Consider the following 22364-nt stretch of genomic DNA (forward strand, 5'->3'; position numbering starts at 1 on the left):
GTTCTGTATATACCATGCTTTAAGAGCCAGACTTTTCCTTTTGGGCTTGTATGCTGGTCTTAACCCTCTCTTCCCAGGGGATTTAGTTCTAGGAAAGTGGGGGCTAAAGGAACTTATAAAACTAATATAGGCAAAGTAATTCTGCTTTAACTAGGGCCATGAAACTACAAATTTAAATTTGTAGGGTTTTTTTGTTTTTTTTTTTTTACATTTTCTGAGGATTTCATGGTGGAATATTTTTTTCCTTTCAGTCCTAAGCTGATTCCTTGAGTCTATTATATTCTTTACTGTTTGAGTATTTTCAAATAGTTTTTTCCCTCTTTTTCTAGTTCATTCTTTCTCTTGCTTGCTCTCCTTTTCTTTTTTGCTGTACAATTGTCCAGAATGTTCTGGTAATTTAACAACTTCAACTATCTTCCTAGAATCTTTTCTTGACTTTCAGCTGGGGAGAAAATATTTTAGCCATGTATTACATTACTGGATTGTAGTAAAGCTGATGGTCAAACAAAATACCTCCATTCAATAGAAAATTTTACTTGGCTTATAAAGAATAGCATTCCATCATTTACTACATCTACAGAAGCACAGATCAGTTTACGAGACCATTCTTTCCTTCAGTTTAATAATGCAGCAGTGATTGCTTTCATTTATAGTTTTTCACACTGAATTGTCTATAACTTTTGCTTTTCTAAAATCTCAAACATCTTTAAGGAGCTCCTCAAGTAGTTTTAAAAGTAAAATATTTTAATAGGATTGAACTGCACCTTTATAATTAAGTATAAATCATTAAGGAAACATGCCTAACAAATTCAATTACATTGGTAATGCTTTTCAGTGTATTTCGATAGACATTGTATTCACAGATACTATGCTTTTTTTTAAGATGGGAAACTTATCCTGGATTACCTACATGGGCTCAGTGTAATCATAGGGTCCTTATATAAGAACGAGAAGAAGGGCAAAGGCAGAGATGGAGGTATAATGAAGTAATCAGAGATCTGAGGGATGCATGCTGAGGTACGTGGGTAAAGAACAAGGAATGGATTTGTCTCTGGAGCCTATGGAGACTGATTTTAGACTTCTGTTCTCGAGAATTGCCAGATAACAAATGTATATTTTTTTAATCCACTACATTTGTGGTAATTTGTTACAGCAGCAATAGAAAAGTAATACAGACTTTATTAGTGTGCTTTTGCTAAAAGGAGGCAAGCTGTGTTGCTTGAGGTTACTATGTAGACATTTGATGATCCATGCATTTTTTTAAAAATAATTCTGTCTTTTAAATGAGCTTTTAAGTTTCTATTACTTCCAATTTTCCCAGTTTCCTCCCTTGGCTAGTTCTTATGAGTGAATTTTCTAGTCAACTTATGATTCCACTTCAGTAATCCTCTGGAAATAAGAGCTCAAATTAAAACAATGAACACACAAGTGGACACTAACAGAAAATATTTTCATACAATAAGTCATATGCAAAGCACTCTGTATATACTATGAAACCGATACATTGAGTAGGCTAAAAGCCAGGTTATTAGCTATGACCTAAGATTACTGAACATAAAAACACACCACCGTTTGTTTTAAGGAGTGGTAAGATAAAAAGTGAGTTGGTTGGGTTATATTTTAAAACCATTTTTAAAATAATACAGCAATTTAAAATTTTTAAATTGTGATGTTTACTAAAAGCAACTGGTCTCTACTTACTTTCTGCCTTCATCAGCTGATAACCCCACAGATCCTTGTATACTATCCAGGACCCCAGTTCTCAGCCTGGTTACTTGTTCCAGTGAAGGCAGTAGCTTTAAGAGAATTCTGCCTGTGGAGTACCCTTTAAAATCTTTTGAAATACAATATTAGACGGGGCTATTAATTAGAAAGTGTTTCACTGACATCTGTAGGTATGACTGTGGAACTGCTGTGGCTAAGCCCAAGGAGAATATAGGCTTGGCAGGTATTTCTAATCTAGGAGGCATTACAGAATTGAAGCCTGGACTGCTCCTGCTCTGAGAAATTAGCATATCCAATACCATACTGCTCTCTCCCTCCTTACTCAGGAAAGAGAAACCACCAAGAGCTCGACATCCACACATAGCAAAGCGGCCACAGGCTTTCATGCCAATGCCTTTAAACAATAATCTGGTTCTCAATCCCCCAATCCTATTTTTATTTTGCATTTTCTAAAGTGTGGCATAAAACACAAATGGTTTTAGTTTTTTTCACATTTCAGATTACTGGCAGAGTGCACTTTAGGGAGGCTGGTTGTAAGTATCACTGTAAATAGAAATACAATGAAGAATAGACATAAAATCACTGGATGAAATTACATATTTAAGTAAATGTAAAACATGACTCAGTTTATCAATACTGTTATTTATGTGGAATTTTAAAATCATACATGTGTTACATATAAAGTTTAAACAAATTAGTTGATTTAATAATAATAAAGGCATTAAAAATTTTTTTCACCATAGTAAAAGCAGCTCTTATTTTAAGTAAATAAGTGTTCATATATGGAGTAAGCTTGTGACTTACTCTGCCAAACCCAAAGCTTGAAATAGTGGAATCTTCAGAATGGATCATGTAAACCATTTCATTTACTGAAGTGGAAGATAACTTCCCAATTCTGCCAAAAATTTTACATTCTTAATTACATTATAATTCTCTCTATCCTCTTGACAAAAGGATATAATGAAAGTTTGGGTAATAGTGGATATTCATGACAAAAGGTTATAATGGAATTTTGGGTAATAGTGGATATTCACTGAGAGAAGCATTGAGAGATACTGTGAGAGAACATCTGATGGTTTGGAGAAAAGGACCAGCTCAAATTACTCTAATATTTGCTAGAAAATTTGGGATGTTCCAAATCATTCTTCCTGCAATGCCACAGGTCCAACTACATCATACTATTTGCTAAAATCTTTTAATTTAGTTAGTTGGGTAATTTTTCCCTCTAGGAATATATTCCCAATTTTATAGCAGAAATTGATAGGAAAATACGCACTTTGCAGCAAATTGCTTTATAAGCAAGTGTGCTTTTTACAAATTGAAGGATATATGCATTATCTCACTTAAATGAATTTTTGTTTCCTTTTAAGAATCTGAAGGGTAGATGGTGTGTGAACAAAACGTGTCTACTTGAATAGCATGATTCTATTGATACATGCAATAAACAAGATCAAAGCATACCAAATAATTCTTAGGCAGTCTTTCTTTGCATACACAAAGATCAAAATATGTGTTAACTCCAACAAAATCATTGCACTGACTGTGCGTTTACTAATTTAAAATATATGTCTCGATTTCTCAGGAGCTCTTGATGAGTTCCTTGTTCCTTTATTTTCCCATTGTGCAGAACCACTATCAAATCTGCGTTCTGTATCGTGGAGAGTCTGTGAGCCACCACTAGGCACGTCCTCCCCTTACTGGCCTTATCAAGGGCATGTTGAACCACCTGAAAGAGAGAAGGACCTGTGATTGCTAGCTTTGGTTAAATGCCAGTAAACTTGCCCAAGTCAAATTGATTAAGGAAATCTAATAACATTCATTGTCTATTTGCTTATCTTCAAGGAAACTACCCTTCTTTGTGGAATATCTTAATAGAAATCTAGAAAAAGTAATTACAGACACTAATTAAGATTTTTATTTGGAGTAGCTTTTGTGACAATAAAAGTTAGATGGTTATTTGTATGTGAAAGTGAAAGTGAAGTCGCTCAGTCGTGTCCGACTCTTTGCGACCCCATGGACTGTAGCCTACCAGGCTCCTCTGTCCATGGGATTTTCCAGGCAATAGTACTAGAGTGGATTGCCATTATTTGTATTTAAGTGGTTTCAAAGTCAAACCCAGAAAGTAGTATTTCCATACTCAATTGTCTGTTTACTTCATTTCTTCTCATAGTTTCTTTTGTTTGTTTTTCTTTTTAGAATTTAGTTGTAAAACTGTCCTAGCTAAAACAGCATCTCAGCTACAAAGAGGTAATAATGTTGTATGTATATGAGAAATAAGGGAATTCCCTGGAGGTCCAGTGGTAGGATCTGTGCTCTCACTACAGGGAACACAGGTTCAGTCCCTGCTTGGGAAACTAAGATCCCACATGCCTCGCGGTGCAGCCAAAAACAAAACAAGAACAAGCAAGAAATGGAAGCAGAAGGTAAAATCCGATTATTTGCTGAATATATAAAATATTCTAATGATGGTTATCTCATTTAAATCATTTCAGTATCTCTGTAAGGAGTATTTTCATTTTCCTGATAAATAAACCAAGATTCGAAAAATTCAGGTCACTTGACCTAGGTCACACTGCTAGTAACTGATGAATCCAGAATTACAGCCCAAATATGTTTGATTCCAAAAGTCCCATTTTTTTCTTTCATAACACACTGTCTCTTGGAAATCAAGAATGATAATCATCTACAAATAGTAGTTGTGTCGTGATTAATCTCATGGGATCTTAGATCAGATGCACTTTATTAGAATTTAAAGTGAAAGTGAAAGTTGCTCAGTCATGTCCGACTCTTTGGGACCCATGGACTATGGGATTCTCCAGGCTAGAATACTGGAGTGGGTAGCCTTTCCCTTCTCCAGGGGATCTTCCCAACCCAGGGATCGAACCCAGGTCTCCTGCATTGCAGATGGATTCTTTACCAGCTGAGCCACAAGGGATTTAAGGAAGTTACTTAACTTTTTCTAAGCCTTAGTGTGCTGATCTGTAAATTGAACATAGTAAAAAATAATTAATCAAACTGTTGTGAGGATTGAGATAGTAGTGTATAATAAGCACTTAATAAATATTGAACATTATTATTCATTTAACCAGCTTTCATTTAACAAGAACATACTGTATATGCAAGAACTTCTAAGGGACAAGAATATAGTAAAATTAAACATGAGAAGAAGCTTGAACTGTACACCTGTTGTTACATGTCTATTTGCCCCCTTGTTTCCTTTTCAAGGGGGCAAATAGAGGAGGAAATGACAACCCACTCCAGTATTCTTGCCTGGAGAATCCCATGGACGGAGGAGCCTGGGGGGCTACAGTCCACGGGGTCGCAAAGAGTCAGACACTACTGAGCGACTTCACCCACTCACTCACTTCCTTTTCAAACTGAGCAAATATTCTAAAGAAGGTAGAGAAACTAGCAGGCTCCAACATTGCTGTGTAGATCACTCTCTTACATATGTAGATTACCTTATTATTTTGTTTGGTATCATTAGAATAATAATAAAACAGGAAAGTAATCTTCCTTGGGCTTTTTTCTTGAGTGGAGAAGCATTTCAAGAATTGGGACCCTTTTGATGATGAGACCAATTCTAATGAGAAAACCTTTCTAACACACGAGATGCTTTGTGCCCCAACTCTCTCCCCCCTCCCCACCAGCCTCTGACCTTTACATAAAGGTCAAAACCTTAATTACAACTGGTGACCCTATGACTACAGTTCTCTCCAGGCCTTTTTTTTCCCCACCAACTGACCTTAATTTCTTCCAAAATACTCCACTCTCATATTTCCTATTAATCCTGAGATGAAAGAAGAGAAAGTTACCTTTTCACTCTCATTGTCAAGAGCTGAAGTGGCCTCATCCAACAATAAAATTTTTGGTTTACGGAGAAGAGCCCTTGCAATAGCTAGTCTTTGTTTCTGGCCGCCAGAAAGCTGTGTTCCTTTCAGTCCAACGTGTGTGTTGTATTTCTATTACAGGAACATGCAATTAAGAAAGCAAGTCTTGGTTATTTAAATTAACATGGCAACTGTGGGCGAGAGCCATCTAAATATTTCAGATTTTGCTACTCTAAAATTTGTGTCCCAACAAGTGCTGAAATCTATTCTTGGGCTTTGTTGCAAATAAATGCTAAACCAGCAGTAAACACTACCATTTCATTTACATATCTAATCTGATCACAAACAGTAGACCTTTGCCATTTTGCTTCTACAAAAGAATTGTTCAAATTAAAGCATTAAAAAAAAAAAAAATTAGGGAAAAAGTTCCCAGTAAACACAAATCTTTCCCCATTAAGTTAAATTATCTTCTGTTTTCAGGTCAAAATGATTTAAAGTAACATTTTAAAATAAGTCATTGGGTTCCCTAGCTGTGGCTCTTACTAAATCTCTGTGGGCACATTTCTCCAGGTGTCATGATGCCATTCTCAGTGGTGCAGGTATCATCCTAGGAATAAGTTAGGCCGGCATCTTAAGACAGTCCATTCAACTTTTCAGGCCATGATAGTGATATTTAGCACTTCACAAATTGCTACACTCTCCTACTTACTAATGACTACCTTTTCAGTATTACACTCCATGGAAGGGTAAAGGAAATTTCTCACATATCTAAATCATAATGGATCAGCAAGCAGGCTCCCACTTGTTTTCTACATTATTCTGTTGACTCTGCTTTCCTCCAGGGTTTCATACTGCTCTCTGTTAGCCCTTGCCAGTTGTCTGAGAAATACATGCCATTGGTACCCAAACAAGGATGTGTGGGTGGATCAGCTCCACTGGGAAAGTAAGTCCAACTGTACAACCTTCTAAAGGTGGGTCCCGTAGCATCATCATAGAGAAACGCAGCACGTGATGATGTACTGTTTAGCTTAGGACCCTGGAGAGGCCTGATTCAACTGCCTTTCCCTCCGCACCTTGCTGCCTTCAGGAGGTGTTTCTCCAGCAGAGGGGGTTTCGACAGAGCTTCTGAGTAACTTTAATAACAGATATGTCTCCTTAATCTCAAAGTTCATTTTTCAACTTAAAATGCTTAGTTGCTTACTTTATATCAAACAATGGGTGTCTGAATTATTGAAGCCCAGTAAAAGTGTCCTTTGTGAATGGTCTACAAAGGAAACAGACTTCAGCTATCTCCTTTGTGATTTTGGGAGATTCCCTGGTGGCTCAGATGGCAAAGTGTCTCCCTGCAATGCGGGAGACCTAGGTTCAATCCCTGGGTCAGGAAGATCCCCTGGAGAAGGAAATGGCAACCCAATCCAGTACTCTTGCCTGGAAAATCCCATGGATGGAGAGGCCTGGCGGGCTAGAGTCCATGGGGTCGCAAAGAGTTGGTCGCGACTTCACCTTCATTCTTTTTTCTTTGTGATTTTACCTGAGACTGCTAGCCCACTGGGCCTTTTCCTCCTAAAACACATTTTATTAAAACTGGAATCACAGGGCTGTAGATAATTAGGTAAAACTCAGCGGTTCATATCCACACACCGCAAGTTTCCCATCTAAATTAGAGGATTCAATCTTAAGCCAAAAACTGGATTTGGTGGCAATGATAACGGACTTTTAGTTCTTTCTGCCAGTCTAGATTAACTTGTACGTGGATTCTTCTCTTACAGCTGAAGAAGATATAATACTAGCTTAGAAATCACTTTGCATTTCTTGGCTTTCTTTAGCTTTCAGGAAGATGTAAGCCTCAAAGAATGAACTGGATGAAAATACAGTTCAGATGTTTTTGCCCATCATTAAGCCCTGGTGGCTCAGATGGTAAAGAATCTGCCTGCTATGCAGGAGACACAGGTTCAATTGCTGGGTGGGGAGGATCCCCTGGAGGAGGAAATGGCAACCCACTCCAGTATTCTTGCCTGGAGAATTCCATGGACAGAGGAACCTGGCAGTCTACAGTCCATTGGGATCATAAAGAGTCGGACACAACTGAAAGACTAACACTTTCAAGCAGAACAGATTATAAATATAAATATACATGTTGTCTCAATAGTAATCTAAAAACATTTTCAGACACTTAAACGGAAGGTTTTTGTCTTTTTGTTTGTTTCTAATGAAGAACTACAGGATTTCATTCTTTCCTGTTTCAACTGAAAATCTAAATCAGTTTTCTGGCAAACACTAGGATGGTGAGTGCCCTGAAATCACCTGTTTTATGAGATACTCAAGAAGCAGAAGCTGTTCAATGTAAACCTGGGTCTAAATACCAACTGGATCCTGGAAGGAACATCAGATAGAGTCTAATCCTAAACCAACTGCATGCTGGAGATTCCTTGCAGGCCCTTTAAAGGAGTTTCAGGGTGGTTCCAATGGGAGCCAGGAAGTGGTTCGAGAGCTGACTGTGTGAAATTGTGGGCACTAGGGGATTTCTACATCTGATGTTTTTCTCAGGGATCCTCAAGACCAAGCCAGTGTTATCTGAACTCCTCTCCCAGGCTGATATTTCCAAATGCCTGGAGGTTCTATTCATGGCATACACCATAGATTTGTTACCCTTAGCACACTCTAAAGTGAAGTCACTCAGTCGTGTCCGACTCTGCGACCCCATGGACTGTAGCCTACCAGGCTCCTCTGTCCATGGGATTTTCCAGGCAGTAGTACTGGAGTGGATTGCCATTTCCTTCTTCAGGGGATCTTCCCGACCCAGGGATCGAACCTAGGTCTCCTGCATTGTAGGAAGACGCTTTACCATCTGAGCCACCAGGGAAGTTTAGCCTTGATCTGCCAGACAGGTCCATAATCCTTTACCTGAAACCCACAGGGCTATAGTTGCTTAACAATTCTATTTTTCTTTACTTTAGAATAAAATACTATAAATTGTACACATCATACATTATTTATATTTAATATGCAATATATATTATTTTGGGCTTCCCAGGCTTTGGGGGTAAAGAATTCGCCTGCCAGTGCAGGAGACACAGGAGACTCAGGTTTGATGCCTGGGATGGGAAGATCCCCTGGAGAAGGAAATGGCAACATGCTCCAGTATTCTTGCCTGGAAAATTCCATGGACAATGTAGCCTACCAGGGTCTCAAAGAGTCAGACATGACTGAGCAACTGAGCACACACACATATATTATTTAAGACCCTCAGAAAGGGCTGGGTAGCAATCAGTAATCAAATATGTGAATACTTATGTAGAAATATTTGACAATTCATTCTAAGTAGGATTAATAAAGACTACATAAAACCTCACGTCATTTTGACCACCCAACAAATTTACTTCAAACATATGGTTTTAAGAACTTTTGGAAATTGGAACTGGGGGAAAGAAAAATATGGACCTGAGTTTCTCTCATCCAGGTTGTAATGTACCAAGACTTGCCCCTTTCATGTAGTCTGGGCCATTGCCACAGAGGTCACAGCGTCTCTTGAATGAGCAAACAAAAGGCTGAGCTTCACATGATTTTTTTTTTTTTTCCTTTAAAAATTCGATCATGTCACTTCTTTGTGTAAAAAGGTCTAGCGGTTTCCTCTTTCCAATAATAACAGAGTCCAAACTTAGTCTGGTAATTCAGAACCTTCACATTTAGTCCATGCTCATATTTGTGTGGCTTCTTCTTAATTCCCCACTTTATGCTCAGAACTTTAAACTTATTTTCCCTCAAACACATAAAACCCTTTCACATGTATGTGTTTCTGCATGAGCTTATTCTGTCTCCTAGAAATGGTGTTGCTCCCTGTGCCTAGTGAACTACTCATTCTTCAAAACCCAGTTCAAAGCAATATCCTCTGTGTGGTTTTCTGTGAAACTTCGTCCTTCCTGCTTTTGTACTCTCATCATATGCTCTTTGTGTTTTCATGCCAGAAAGCTGCCCAGTGTATTATGTACTTTCTTGCTCACTTTCTACAGACAACCTGAAGCTCAGTCCTGACAATTCCACTTTTATGATATTTTTTACATCCTTTTCCTTGTTTTATTTTACTTTATTAATTCAGACCTTCATAACTTAACCCTGGAAATAGCTCCGAGTTGATTTCCCAAAATCCCTGTCCTTTCTCCACTCCAAATGGTCATTTACATTACTGCTAGACTAGTAATTTCCCTGTCCTATTCCAAAAGGATATTTTGGCACCAGATTTCTTTATGGTTCTATATATTTTGCAGGTAAGAGTGATATGAAAGTAAACTACAGTTTTATTTTAAAACACTTAGAAACAAGCTATTCTTTCTTTTGGAAATGACATTATGATTCTCAAAGTTGATTGTAAAAAGAATGCTGAATCTCTGCAGTATATAGTTCTGGGTGAATCTGAGAAATAGTACAATGAAAAGAATGAAAGATAAAAAACAATTTAACGGTAAAAGTCAAATGGTACAAATATAAAGTGGATAGCATTTTACCATACATAAATTAAAGAAAAACCCTATTAGGATTATGTAGATAATAATCTATCCTTGAATCAATAATTCAGTGAGTGTCTTGGTTAAAAAAGGGAAAGCTATAGGGTCACAATATTTTGTTACTCCTTCTATTATAGTTAGTAATGCAGAACCGTACTGAAGTTAGGGAAACTGTATTAATGGCCCATTTCTAGTTAGAGGAACCAATTAATGTGGACAGGAGATGGTGAGGGATGATCTAGTAGTATAAAAGAGAGTATCCTTCTCCCAAAACAGGGCATTAGATTATTGTTTGATACAATGCTTACTAACCTTTGGCATTTCCTTTTAAAGTGAGCTAGAAAACCACATTATACAAACTTGTTTCTAATCAAAAGTAAGTGTGTGTGTGTATATATATAAATGTAGGTATACACATATACTTTTTAAAAATTTTTTTGCTGCACTGTGCAACATGTGGGGTCTTAGTTCTCTCACCAGGGATCAAACCTGTGCCCCTTTTAGGAAGTGTGGAGTCTTAACCACTGGCCCACCAGGAAGTCCCTATATTTTTATTTTATCTATGTGTGCATGTAGGTATAAATAGTAAGAACTTATAAGTTGCAATCAACATTAGTGTCTCTGTGCACTAAGTCTGGATTTGTATCAATGCTTGCTATGCTAAAGCCCTCTTGACAGCCAAGATTTTCAACTTTTCTGAGATTTTGTGTCAGCTGCCACAGCCAATACAGAGAGATGACAAAAATGGCAGACAAGGACCTAACACTCTAGTGGGAAAAGGAGACCCTAAGCAAATTAATAAGCACCAGCATAATTTTAGACTGTGGTAAGCACTCTGAAGACTATGCGATAGGCTATAAGGGCTGGTGGGTCCTCTTTAAAATAAGATGGCCACGGAAGACTTCTGCAAAAGTGACATTTGAAAGAGCTTGAAATTTAAGGAACTGGCTCTTCGAAGAGTCATAAGAAGGGAGAACCCAGCTGAATAAATATGAGTGTAAATGTCCTGCAGTAGGGAATAAAAAAGTTCATGAGACAGAAAGAAGTCAGTATGGCTGGAGAGAGTAAGCACATAAAGAGATCAGGGCCAGATCACAGAAGGCCCTACCGGTCTTATAAGAAGTTTTGATTTCATTCTTAGTTCAAAGGGATGACTTTAGGAGGTTTTAGGCAGGGAGGGGTATGATTTACTTTATGTTTTTAAAAGATCCAATTGATGTGAGGAAGAATTATAAAGAGGCAAGACTGGAAGCAGGAAGACAGATTAAGAAGGTACTCTCTGATGTCTCAGACAGTAAAGAATCCATCTGCAATGTGGAAGACTCAGGTTCAATTCCTAGGTTGGGAAGATCCCCTGGAGAAGGGAATGGCTACCCACTCCAGTGTTCTTGCCTAGAGAATTCCATGGACAGAGTCCATGGCATCACAGTTAGATGTGACTGAGCGACTAACACTTTCACTTACTTTCAAGGTGGTCCAGAGGGGGATGATGGTGGTGTAGCCATAAGTAGAGTATAAATGAATAGAAGTATAAAATGAAGTATAAATGAATAAATGAGTAGAAGGTATAAAATAAAAATATGAAAATTAATTGATATTCAGTGAATATTAATACAGTTGGTCTTGGAAAAAGTCACACAAACATAATTTCAAATTTTGCTTTTTATATCTCACTTTACATTAGATGCCAGCAATAAATAAATTGTGTAATCCAAGAAGCACATAAAAATAACCACTTAAGCCCAATAAAATACTAGACAGCTTTTAGTTCAAGATTTCAGACATTTTCTTACCTCAGGGAGACCCTCAATAAAAGAGTGGATGTTTGCTGCGTTTGCTACTTCTTTTATCTCATTCAGTGACACAACACGGCTGTTATCACCATAGGCTATGTTCTCAGCAATGCTACAGTTGAAGAGCACAGGTTCTTGAGAAACGATTGCTATCTGGGAACGGAGCCACTGTACGTTCAATTCCTTTGCATCCACACCATCAAATAGCTGCCAAAAGCAGAATGGAGAATGGTATGTGAAGATCCAACAACTGCATCATGTTACAGCTCACTGCATTCAAACGTATACAAATCATAACAAGAAGGTTAGGAATCCAAGCTATTCCGTAGCATAAATGTTACCCGAGAAGGGCTCATAAATCATATGTTGTATAGAAGCAGACAGCATGTATTAATAACTAACTGAAGTACCAACTCTTAAACTTACTTGACATTTCTGGGAATGGCCATATATTCTAGAGACCTGCCCAGAGTTTAGAATGAAGTCTGGTGTTCTGGACTAAAGTCAGATGAAAAATGACCAACCTCCACTGTAAAGGACCCTGTTTTATTAAAGCCTAGTGAGGTAACAAAATTCAACTGACATCTGATGAGCATAAGCATACCTACTATGTGATGAGGACTCTTCAGGCACTGGGGAAAGAGTAATAAACAAGACAAAGGTCTTACCCTCCTGTAGCTTATACTGTAGTGGAGAGAGGCAGGTAATAAGCACACTAACAAACAACGTCAGAAAAATAAAGTGTCATGATAACATGATAAGATAATGGGATAGAGAGTGACTAAGAATGTGCTGAGGATTTGGGAAGGGGACAGGTGAATGCATTATATTCTATCTAAGAAGTCCCCTCTAAGGAAGTAGAATTTTTAGACTGAGATATGAATGATGAGAAGGTATTGGCAAAGAAGTTATAGTAAGAACAAATTTTGATCAGGGGAACAGCAAGAACAATGTGTGTTCAAAGAACACTGTGTATTTAAAGAACATAAAGAAGTCAGTGAGACTGATACACAGTGTATAGTGAGGTAGGAGTGATAGGAGAGGAGTCTGGAGGGAGAGGCAAGGGCTAGATCACAAAGGACCTTGATTTGATAGTATGGACTCTCGTTTATTCTAACTGCGATAGAGAATCATTGGAGAGTTTAAAAGAAGGAGTGTGCTATGCTGTATGCAAACAGCTGAGTGTTACCTTATTTTGGTACTCATTGTTCATTGTTTTCTGTGAAGGCAGCCATTTTGCAAATAATCTTTGCGACTGTGATGGGCAAAAGACTGTAAATTGCAGCAGAATGATGACTATCAGGACAATCTTTGACTTTTATGGGCTTTTTGTTTTTTGCGGTGGTAGGGGAAGGAAGAACAGGAAGTTGTCTTTGTGTGTTTGTAATGTGGTGGTGTTTGAAGGGACAGAATAATTGAAAATCTGAATATAAGTTAGAGTAAGAAAAGTGCCAGGTAAAAAAAACCATCCTTGGAGTTCAAAGGAGGGAGAGGTTGCGTTTTTTTGAGATCAGGATGCAGAACTTAATGGAGCTGATTCAAAAGAGCTCTAATCATGCCTATGGTTTTGAGAACTGTGGTGTGGAGATGGCCAGAGTGAATAGCAGGAAGCCTGAACTTAAGCCCAAGGGAATGTTTAAGAACAGCTCTGCTAACCTCCAGATAAGTTGTATTTGAATTCAGTCTTACCACTTGTCCTTTGACTGGGTCGTAAAATCTCTGCAGAAGTTGGACAGAAGTGCTTTTCCCACAGCCACTGCTTCCAACAAATGCTACTGTCTTCCCTTTCTCAATACTGAGGGATAAACTGCGAAGGATTAGGACATCTGGGCGACTTGGATAGAAGAAAGAGACTTCTCGGAACTCTATATTCCCTTCACATATGTCCTGTGAAAGAAAGTTGGCAGTGTTTAAAAGGATGACTTAGAAAGTCTGTAACATACTACAGCACACTCTGGCTGAGTGCTTTATGAAAACTGTGTCTGTTCCACAACCATTTTAATTTTAAACATCATGTTCCTCTCTGTCGCGTTGCTGACTGCACATTGTTGTCGTTCAGTCACTAAGTCGTGTCCAAATCTCTGCGACCCCGTGGACTGCAGCATGCCAGGCCTCCCTGTCCTTCATTATATCTTTCAAACTTATGTCCACTGAGTTGGTGATGCCATCCAACCATTTCATCCTCTGTCGCCCCCTTCTTCTCTTGCCCTCAAACTTTTCCAGCATCAGGGTCTTTTCCAGCGAGTTGACCCTTCACATCAGGTGGCCAAAGTTTCAGCTTCAGCATCAGTACTTTCTGTCATTTTGCTTGAGATTTTTATATCTGTAGTTGTTGTGGTCTTAGCTCTCAGACTTCCTAAAAACACTGGTTTTCTTTGGCTTCAGTACCCAGTCACAGTCTGATCTGCAGAAGAGCTGTTTGACCACCTGCTCTAAATAAATACATCTTTTAAAAAAATTAGTTTGTGTTTTACAGATATTATTTGTGCTTTATAGGTATTATTGCTTAACTCAGAATAGCTGGAGCCCTCATAAACTATGTATAAATGTTGTTTTTATAAGTTGGACCATGATTTACAGTTTATATACATCTCTATTTTAAATTCAGATTTATCTGTGTTAATTGATCTTTTGGCAGTGACATTTGCCTATAAATTTATTTTTCTCTTTATGCTTCAGTCTCTTTAGTGGTTGATAATTTGTAAACCAATACTTATGTATATCATAAGTATGATGTTTATAAAAGACTTTCCAGAACAATCACTAAATGATGATTAACTTTCTCTTTATATATTTCGTTCTTAAGATTTTAGGTTCTTTTGAATTCCATGTTTGCCCTCAATCAAATGCATTTTAACTAGTGAGGTTTAATAATCATGCTCAGCATATTCTGAGCCCAGTATATAGGTAGGAGGCAGAGATAGGTAGAGGGGAGGAGTATCAAAAAATATTTGACAAATTATTCTGTTGTCAAAGGAAAGAAATGTTAACTTGTGGTTAAGTATTGTAGAATTAGGAAAAAAAAATCCTGAAACGATATGTGCCAAAATATTAAGTTTAACAGCAGCTTATTTTTAGCTTTTTCAATGCTTTCTGTTTTGCCCATTACAGCACATGAATATTATTTGTGAAAAAAAAATTTTAAAAAAACCTTAGAGAGTACAATTATTTCTGTATGCTCTGATGCCTTTTGGAAAGGTATAGAAAGATATTCTAGACTTCCAGACTTTAATACATTTAAAATTTTACTATTTTAGATATTTTGTAATGGAAAAATTTCAAACATCTATAAAAGTAGAGAGAATAACATGTAATGGACTGTTTGCATATATGCCTATCTCCCAACCTCAGTAATAATCGTTGTTTGCCAGTTTTGTTTTTATCAGACTTTATTTTTTTAAAGCATAGAGAATGGGCTTCCCTGGTGGCTCAGTAGTAAAGAATCCACCTGCCAGTGCAGGAGACAGACTAGATCCCTGATCTGGGAAGATCCCATATGCCACAGAACAACTGAGCCTGTGTGCCACAACTATTGAGCCTATGCTCTAGAGCCCGGGAACTGCAGCTACTGAAGCCTGCTCAACCTGGAGCCTGTGCTCTTCAGTAAGAGAAGCCACCACAGGAGAAGCCTGCGTACCACAGCTAGAGAGAAGCCCCTGCCCACCACAACTAGAGAAAAGGCAGCACAGCAACAAAGACCCAGCACAGCCAAAATAAATGAATAAAAATTAAAATAAAAAATAAAGCATAGGGAGTGATAGAAGTAAGTGTCTATTAAATACAGTAGAGATTAAATAACTTAATTTTATAGTCTTTATAAGAAACATTTCCACAATCTATCCCTTTGATACAGTTCTATGGGAATATTTATCAGTGAGATGCTCAATCCCTCTATTGTAACATTTAGAAAGAAATGACTAGTAATATTACTAAATATCTAAATCCTAAGATTTAAAAATTTTCCTATATTACTTTTCAAAAGACAAGTATGAAATTTTATTGTGACACTCATGTATCTTAAAGCATTCTATTTTGAGAATGTTATGATCTTTTTATTTTTAACTCTCATTTCTTTTAATAATTATGAAGTTTGAGTGATAATGTACTATTTTAAGCTATCATACATATAAATCTACTGTTAAAATTCTAGAGGGAAATACATTTAAATGAAAATTTCCTTTTAAGTGTATACCTAATAGTTATTCTTTTAAATTTAAAATGTCTAGAAAAACTGAATATATATTTAATGTATGTATCTTTTAGAGTTTGTGACTAAATGTGTACATGTGTTTTAATATTAATAATTTAATATAGTTCCCATTTCCTATCTTCTGTTTACACATATATTTTCCATGAAAAATGGCGTCTGAAGTAGCAGGATACTATTTACTTTGCATATGTTATCAGAGAAAAAAATGAATAAATCTTAATGCAAAGCTTTATCCAATATTAAAACTTTTGCAGTCTAAATAAAATCAAATGTATAAATCAATCCTGTGTTCAAGAACATTCTCATGGCATCAGGCAAATAAACCAGAAGCACATATTTTTTAATATAAAATCTGTACATTTTAGTAGGAGAGGTGAAAATTTGATTAAGAAAAGATCCCCTTTCTCCTTTTGTAACCATAACAGTTATTTATACAAGCTTTTAATTATTACAGCACTCATTTGCAGTTATTGAATAATGCCTTAATTTAAGTCTAATTAGAGAGCATGCATATGAAGAATTAATAATAAGTGGACATTTAAAATCATAGTTGTGCTTACTGTTTTTTTCCCTTCTTGACTATAGCTGTCTATAGTTGGTTTCTTTTCCAACAAAGCAAACAGATGCGCAGCCCCAGATTTGGCTCTCGAATATTCAGGTGCCAAAACAAGTGTTTCTCCAATGGCCATAGCTCCATATGCAATTGCAGTAAAAACTCTATCAAAAGATAAAACATTTGAATCTCAGTTAGGTATATTTTCAAATAAGAGCTCCAAAAGTGAAGGAAAAATCAAGCACTGGAATATAATCTTTTGAACCAGATAGAGCCATTAATGCTCAAGGCCCAACAATGATACAGCTCTTTTGTAATTTTCTACCACATATTGATTATCCCTTTCCTATACAACAAAATAACTTTGGAGCTCAGGTAATCTTAAAAATTTCTCTTCCAATTAGAAAGACAGGTCAAAGGCTCTAACTAGTGAATATAAAACTTCTTAGCTTCTTTGATATAAGGATCATTTGCTTGGAGATTTGACAGAGAATTCAACTAACAAGGGAAGAATGGACTCCCCAGTCATGAGGTCGGAATTTACACAGTAGATATGAATGTTTTTTTTTCCCCCTTTTTTTGCATATAATGTAGTTAGAACAGATAACTGATGCCAGATGATTGGTTATCTGCCTGAAGTGCTACAAGATTTAAAGAGAGCAAAGCATGGAGACTGTGCTTTGTTAAGATCCTAAAAACAATATATGAGTAAAGTACAGCTTAGCCGGACTGGAAGAAGTGCTGTGATCTTTGGTCTGCTACAGATTATGATCTCAGTTTTAAAACATATTAATTCTAAAATGGTAAGTATGCAGATGATAGCACACAGGATAATAGTCACAGAAATGTGGCATATCATGTGGCCATGGTTAAATATTTTTCCTCTCATTTTTCATTTTAGTCATGAAAACACATTATTGGAATGAAAAATACTGCATCTCAGTGACAGAGCTAAAGGTGTAATTCAGCTAACAATTATTTAAGTTTCACTGGCAGTATTTAAACATTAGGCAATAAAAGGACACATAGAACCCAGCTGCTTGTTTGCTGTGCTGGATCGCAGCAAGGTAAACACAAACACACTGGTCCCCTCATGAATTTCTCTAGCGATGGGACCTATCAAGGGGTGTTTTTGATGCAATCTCTTCAGCAACATAGACTTCAAATCTTGAACCTTGTTTTCTTTATAAAGGTCAAACACCATATAAGATATATAAACAACTGGTTTACTGGAATGTGTGATGCTAAAATTTTGTAGTTACTAGCTCTGTGATGTCAAGGCATTTTTAGTACTAATATTTACCGAAATTTAGAGCTTAAAATGCCATTCAAAATACTTAATACTCAGCTATAAATATCAGAAGTGTGTACTGAATTTAGGTAACACATGAGAGTAGGCTTCTCAGAACAACTAAGAACATACCTTAGTATCTGAAATGTGCCAAAATATCTTACTGTCCTAAAATTTGCATAATTAAAAGTCAATTTAATTATTTGACGTAAGTGTACCGAGGCTAATGTCTTTGTTAGGTCTCCCATAAGATGAATTTACTGAGAAGGGGAGAAGGGAAAACAAAGATGCAAAATAGATTAAGAAGAAAAGTTTTAGTAAGAAGGAGAGCACCAACTGAAAGCTCTGTGCTGTCTTTATTGTGTTTATGTTGAAGGGAGGCTAAATGGAACGGGGATTGATGTTGATGAGGATTAGATTGAGGAAACTAACTTTGTGGTGATGGGACTGTCTAGGGGTTTCAGTTCAGTTCAGTTCAGTCGCTCAGTCGTGTGACTCTTTGCAACCTCATGGACTGCAGCACGCCAGGCCTCCCTGTCCATCACCAACTCCAGGAGTTTACTCAAACTCATGTCTGTTGAGCTGGTGATGCCATGCAACCATCTCATCCTCTGTCGTCCCCTTCTCCTCCTGCCTTCAATCTTTCCCAGCATCAGGGTCTTTTCCAATGAGTCAGTTCTTCGCATCAGGCGGCCAAAGTATTGAAGTTTCAGCTTCAGCATCAGTCCTTCCAATGAATATCCAGGGATGATTTCCTTTAGGATGGACTGGTTGGATCTCCTTGCAGTCCAAGGGATGCTCAAGAGTCTTCTCCAACACCACAGTTCAAAAGCATCAATTCTTCGGTGCTCAGCTTTTTTTATAGCCCAACTCTCATATCCATACACGACTACTGGAAAAACCATAGCTTTGACTAGACTGACCTTTGTTGGCAAAGTAATGTCTCTGCTCTTTAATATGCTGTCTAGGTTGATCATAACTTTTCTTTCAAGGAGCAAGCGTCGTTTAATTTCATGGCTGCAGTCACCATCTGCAGTGATTTTGGAGCCCCCAAAAATAAAGTCTAGGGGTTTAGTCAGGGACATTATTCTCCCTTATACTTTTCTCCCAGTGGGTGCTGTATAAAGAGACCAAAGCTACGGAATCTGTCCTAACCTCATCTGGCCCAATTAGATAGAATGAACTAAAGTGCAGTTCACTTCCACTTAAGTATTTATTGCACAATAACCAGTGCTCTAACTCCATGAGAGTGTTAGTGAAGTGAAGTCGCTCAGTCGTGTCCGACTCTTTGCGACCCCATGGACTGTAGCCCACCAGGATCCTCAATCCATGGAATTTTCTAGGCAAGAATATTGGAGTGGGTTGCCATTTCCTTCTCCAGCAAACTTCCCGACCCAGGGATCGAACCCAGGTCTCCCGCATTTCAGGCAGATGCTTTACCGCCTGAGCCACCTGAGCCCTATGAGAGTGTTAAGTCTCTTCAAATTGGTCCCAGCTCCTGGAGGCCTCTGAACCAAGAGCTTACTCCAGGAAATGTTCAGGCTGACTTCCCATGCCAATATTGGTCATGGGAATTTTGCCCATTTAAGATATATAAAGAGTAATTTGCTGTAGTGGAGAAGGCAATGGCACCCCACTCCAGTACTCTTGCCTGGAAAATCCCATGGATGGAGGAGCTTGGAAGGCTGCAGTCCATGAGGTCGCTGAGGGTCGGACACGACTGAGTGACTTCACTTTCACTTTTCACTTTCATGCATTGGAGAAGGAAATGGCAACCCACTCCAGTGTTCTTGCCTGGAGAATCCCAGGGACGGGGGAGCCTGGTGGGCTGCCGTCTATGGGGTCACACAGGGTCAGACACGACTGAAGCAACTTAGCAGCAGCAGCAGCAGCAATTTGCTATAGTTTTAAAGTCACCAATAACACATTCATCAAAGTATTAATCAATGATAAATACTTATACAGCCTCTTCATGCCTAAATAAGATTACAAGAAACATTGCACAGTTCAGAAATGATTTGCATGCAGAAAAAATTCTTGAGCCACAAATATGTAATGTAAGAATTCAAAAACCTAAAATTTAACTTCCATAACTTTCTTAAATTTAAGTTGTCCATGGAAGAAGAAATCTTTATCTACAGCTTATCCTTACATGGATTTACTCTGAATTTATACTGCTTTACTGATTTTATAGCAAAAATCTCTGGGATGGCTAGAGTTGAGGAAAGAGAATATTGAACAGAGAGAGATCTGGAGAGGGTTTTCACGTGCTGAGCTTCTTTTCTAGTTATATGGATTCTTCATGGGTGCATGGGGTCATTGTCACTGCAGCCTCGCTACAATGATCCTTTCAAGCATTTCCAAGCAATGGAGAAATCTCCTTGCCCATCATTGCTGCTGAAGTAGAATTCAAATTTTTAAAAGATCTTTTGGCTAGGAACAAGAATAAAAAAAGCATAGAAATGAACAAACCTGATTTTAATACAATTGCTCCAAATAGAAATATCTAGCATAGTAACTAGTTCATGTCTGTATATCTCCCCTTAACCCTGCTCCCATATCCAGTGTGTATACCTTGGCGACTTACTTCAAGAGGAAGTATACTAGGGGGTTCTGAGACTGACTCTGCAGCCAGACCACTGGGACTACATCCAAACTCCGTCCTTTCTGTACTAGCTCTGCGACCCTCAGCATGTTCTTTGTGGTTCTGCTTCTGCATGACAATCGGAGATAACAAGTCTATCTGCATCTTACAGGATTGTTGTGAGAATTGAATATGTTAATAATGTAAAGTGTTTAGTATAGTGCTCAGTGAATGTTTAAGTTGTTGTTATTCCTCTCACAGAACTGAAAGTTAATGGGACACTTCCTGCTGGAAAATAAGCTCACACATTTCTATGGATGTAGATTAGTGCAGCAGGTCAAACCACAACTTCTGAAGTCCCTACCCAGTAAGTTTCTGTTTTTGAATTGGAAGATAAAGTATTTTTCCTCACACAGGTGGCCATTACAATTATTCCTATACTCATACTCTTTCTCCCTGTATCTAGGTAACAATACAAAGATCCTTTTCTTTTTACCCTAAATCCCTTTCTCAGCAGAAGGGAGAAAGAAAATATACAACTTATATTTATTTGTTTCCTTAGGTTTTATAGAATATTTTCATATATATGATACCATTTGATCACTTAGGAGTAAGGTAGGAAAATTTATCCATTTTTAATAAATCAGGAGACTCTTAACTCAGAGAAATAAGCAATTTGCCCAGAATCACATAGCTATGAAAACTTTAGGCCTGGAACTTGAACTTCCTTGTTTACTGTATTTTCCCTTCTACAGTGCTCCTTTCCGTGGAAAGCTGACCTGAACTATGTCCTGCATGTTGGGGTTTGTTACCACTTGTTTCCCATTTTAGAATCTTCAGACAACCTTAGATATCAAATCTCCCTTGATTTGTCTCCTTTAGATCCCTTCACTGCTTGATCCCTCTATCTGGTCTCCTTATCTTGTCCTCCTCTCTTCTGGATAATCTCTGGGGAGAAATTGGGCAGCTGTCTTGGCAGTAAACACTGAAAGAAGACTTTCCTGTTTTCCTTGTTTTGGCTAATCAAGATTGTTTTCCTAACTATCAATATAATGTTAACTCAGTTCCATGGCTGCCTGGCTTACCAGAGCAAAGATAATAGTGAGGATCTAGCTTGCTTTCTGGGCTTGTGCTCAGTTGCTAAGTTGTGTCTGACTCTTTGTGACCCCACGGGCTGTTGCCCACCAGGCTTCTCTGTCCATGAGATTTTCCAGGCAAGAAAACTGGAGTGGGTTGCCATTTCCTCCTCCAGTGAATCTTTCCGACCCAGGGATCAAACCTGTGTCTCCTGAGTGGCAGGCAATTTATCACTGAGCTACCTGGGATTGAATATTTAAAGTCCCATATGATTTCCTGTCATGAACTGTATTTTTGATTTTTGGAGGACTAGGCTGCAACACATATGCTGCTTGGCTCTGCTTGTCAGGCAGTTTTCAAAGCTGTGGCTTTTATTTTAACTATTCTGAAGGTGTCATGCCTTGATTCTTTCTTACCCATCTGCTCTGCTTAGCTTCCTGCTAATATGCATAACATAGAAGGAAGAAACAGAGAGAGAGGCAAGTTCTGAAGTCGGAGTATGAAGAGCTACAGAAACCTCTGCTGGACACTAAGGTTTCTGGACTATATTGCACAAGACAGGTCAGCTAGAAACTAACCTAAAGACACTAAAATTCAGACAGAATAAACATGTTGTATTTCTCAAAGTCTGTACGTTTATATTAGAGTAAACCCAAAGTGTTACAAGGACTAACAGTGGCAGAAGTGGAGAGTTTTACTACACATATGTGTAATGAAAACCTAAGCAAGAAATTTTTCTAAATGCTTATGCATCGGCTGCAAGGCAACAGAGTGAAAATGTTTAAAACCTTTTAAAAAA

The 22364-nt window shown here is 37.8% G+C and overlaps 1 protein-coding gene across 1 annotated transcript in view; it reads right to left on the minus strand.

Moving 5' to 3' along the window:
* Positions 1–2465: 2465 nt before the first annotated feature.
* Positions 2466–22364, minus strand: part of ABCB5 (ATP binding cassette subfamily B member 5) — a 118101-nt gene continuing 98202 nt past the window's right edge. Inside the window, exons 23-27 of the mRNA XM_086397437.1 lie at positions 16621–16777; positions 13540–13737; positions 11851–12057; positions 5541–5687; positions 2466–3451 (exon numbers count right to left, since the gene is read on the minus strand). Coding sequence (XP_086253563.1) covers positions 3254–3451; positions 5541–5687; positions 11851–12057; positions 13540–13737; positions 16621–16777 — 907 coding nt within the window. The 3' untranslated portion in view covers positions 2466–3253. The remainder of the gene's footprint in view (positions 3452–5540; positions 5688–11850; positions 12058–13539; positions 13738–16620; positions 16778–22364) is intronic.

The sequence above is a fragment of the Bos grunniens genome, chromosome 4 (genome assembly GCF_055505025.1).
Source record: "Bos grunniens cultivar Pamir isolate PY7600 chromosome 4, Bosgru_T2T1.0, whole genome shotgun sequence".
Lineage (NCBI taxonomy): Eukaryota > Metazoa > Chordata > Mammalia > Artiodactyla > Bovidae > Bos > Bos grunniens.